Raw genomic sequence first — 2,143 nt, 5'->3', positions numbered from 1 at the left:
ATCTTCCCGGATGGAGTTTTGTCGCCATATTTGGTCGCCGGTAGTATACGAGGATTTTAAGCTGCTGTTACTTTGCATCCGTCTGCATAAACAAACAGCCTCTCTTACCTTCACTTTTCCACCTCCTCCCGGTCCCCGGTAACCATGGCAGATCAAGAGCACTTGGTTTATCAGGCTAAACTAGCAGAACAAGCCGAGAGATACGATGGTGAGTTGATATTTTTGGCAAATTGTGTTGTCACGCATTTGAATTACAACAGAAAATGAACAAGAGGGATGTCGTATTACTGATTAAATTGTGTGATGAACCCAAAAACCAAGCGCTATCCGTTCACGCGTGTCTGTCCAGGCGACATGAGAAGAAAAATCCAGGAGAGCTGTTGTCTGGAAAGGCCTAAACTAGCTCAACCCAACCTCTGCATTGTTATTAATGAACTGAAGTAAATGTTGATCTGTGCTCACGTTGCTAAGAGCTGTCTATGGATGGTTAATCTGATATTGTAACCGCTAACGTTACTAGAATTAGTTGCATTGCTGGAAACTTTGATCTGAGAGCATGCGATTCAAAGAATATGCAGCGTTTAAGAACGCACTGAATGATACATTGTTTTAATTTCGCTACAAATGACCTGAATAAAAACAAAAATCAGACTGGGTCCAGATTTTAGGTGATGCAATAATGACTAGGCCGAATCCAGCTGTGGGTTGATCACATATATTGGATGTTTTTACTGTATCAGTGTTTTTATGGACACTTGTGGGGCAATGCATGGTGTTTAAATAAGTGTCATTAAATATGACAGAGGGGATAATTAACAGTGTAATTTCCCACATTTTTAGAAACCTCTAAAAGCTCTTTTTTCATGGACTATTGAGAATGACACTCTGGTTAAAAGAGAACTGTTGACCTATTAATTTACTTTTAAAAGCTTCAAATTTGAAGGTTTTTACAATGAATCTATATAGTTAGACAGATTTGTCATATAGACACTAACAAACCTGTAGATGGATAGATACTAAAATTTTAGCTTTGATGCATTACCAAGTACAGCAGGCAACATGTAGATCTTGCCTGGAAAAGGGGGCGGGGAGAAGCAGCTCATTTGCATTTAAAGACACAGGTCTGAAAAACAGCGCGTTTCTGCTTCCACTCAAAATGATATAATAAATGATCCATGGCGTATTTTGAGCTGAAATTTCACAGACACATTCTGGGTACACCAGAGACTTATATTACACATTGTAAAAAGGGGCATAATATGTCTCCTTTAAAGCAAGGCAAGGCTTTTTTTCAGTCTTACATGAAATGCTTAAAACACCCACAAGATGGCGAAATTAATAATTGGTCCAATGCTACAAAACCGATATCCTATTATGGAAAAATGCTTAAATAGTGGGAAAACCACCAGTTATTGGTTGATCTCTGCTTATATAGGCTATACTTTAATGTTATTATGGACATCACAATATATATTTAAAAAAAGATCTGTCACTATTTCTGTGTCATTGAGACTTTAACAGTTAAACTAAATTTAATTCATGCAGAAGAAAAATGTCTTGAGCTAAACGAGAGTGCTTTTCTAAACCCTTGTATTAAACTAGCATCTGCATCAAACATTAATGAAATCTGAACTTACTACTTTTGACATTAACTTTCTTGTTAAACCACTCAGGCATTCAATTTTGTTATGTACTAAATTTGTGGCTTTTCCCCTTTGCACTCCAGATCTTTGATGGCGGGTTTGCTTTGTGTCATTAATATGATTCTTCTGTGTTTCAGAAATGGTGGAGTCTATGAAGAGCGTTGCAGGAAAGGACACCGAACTCACAGTAGAAGAGAGAAACCTGTTGTCGGTGGCGTATAAGAACGTGATTGGAGCTCGACGAGCCTCCTGGAGGATCATCAGCAGCATTGAGCAGAAAGAGGAGAGCAAGGGAGGAGAGGGCAAACTCAAAATGATCCGCGAATACAGACAAGCGGTGAGACTGCAGGAGACTGAACTCCTGAGCATCTGGAGTGAATTGGCATATTTTTTATATGAAAAAATAAACCTAAACCAGTGGTTATAATTTCTTACGCCGTAATCATTTTGTGTGATCTTCACCAAAATTCAATTTAGTGGACAAGTGTTTTTAACTCTTT

At 38.2% G+C, this 2,143-nt stretch overlaps 1 protein-coding gene across 1 annotated transcript in view; it reads left to right on the top strand.

The window, feature by feature from the left end:
• Positions 1-2,143, top strand: part of LOC107691823 (14-3-3 protein epsilon-like) — an 8,242-nt gene continuing 6,099 nt past the window's right edge. The window contains exons 1-2 of the mRNA XM_016490629.1: positions 1-208; positions 1,781-1,980. Of these exons, the coding sequence (XP_016346115.1) occupies positions 145-208; positions 1,781-1,980 (264 nt within the window). The 5' untranslated portion in view covers positions 1-144. The remainder of the gene's footprint in view (positions 209-1,780; positions 1,981-2,143) is intronic.

Source organism: Sinocyclocheilus anshuiensis, unplaced genomic scaffold, assembly GCF_001515605.1.
Source record: "Sinocyclocheilus anshuiensis isolate Anshui unplaced genomic scaffold, SAMN03320099.WGS_v1.1 scaffold206, whole genome shotgun sequence".
Taxonomy (NCBI): Eukaryota; Metazoa; Chordata; class Actinopteri; order Cypriniformes; family Cyprinidae; genus Sinocyclocheilus; species Sinocyclocheilus anshuiensis.
The sequence above is the reverse complement of the archived record's forward strand: the minus strand, read 5'-3'. Positions and strand labels throughout refer to the sequence as shown.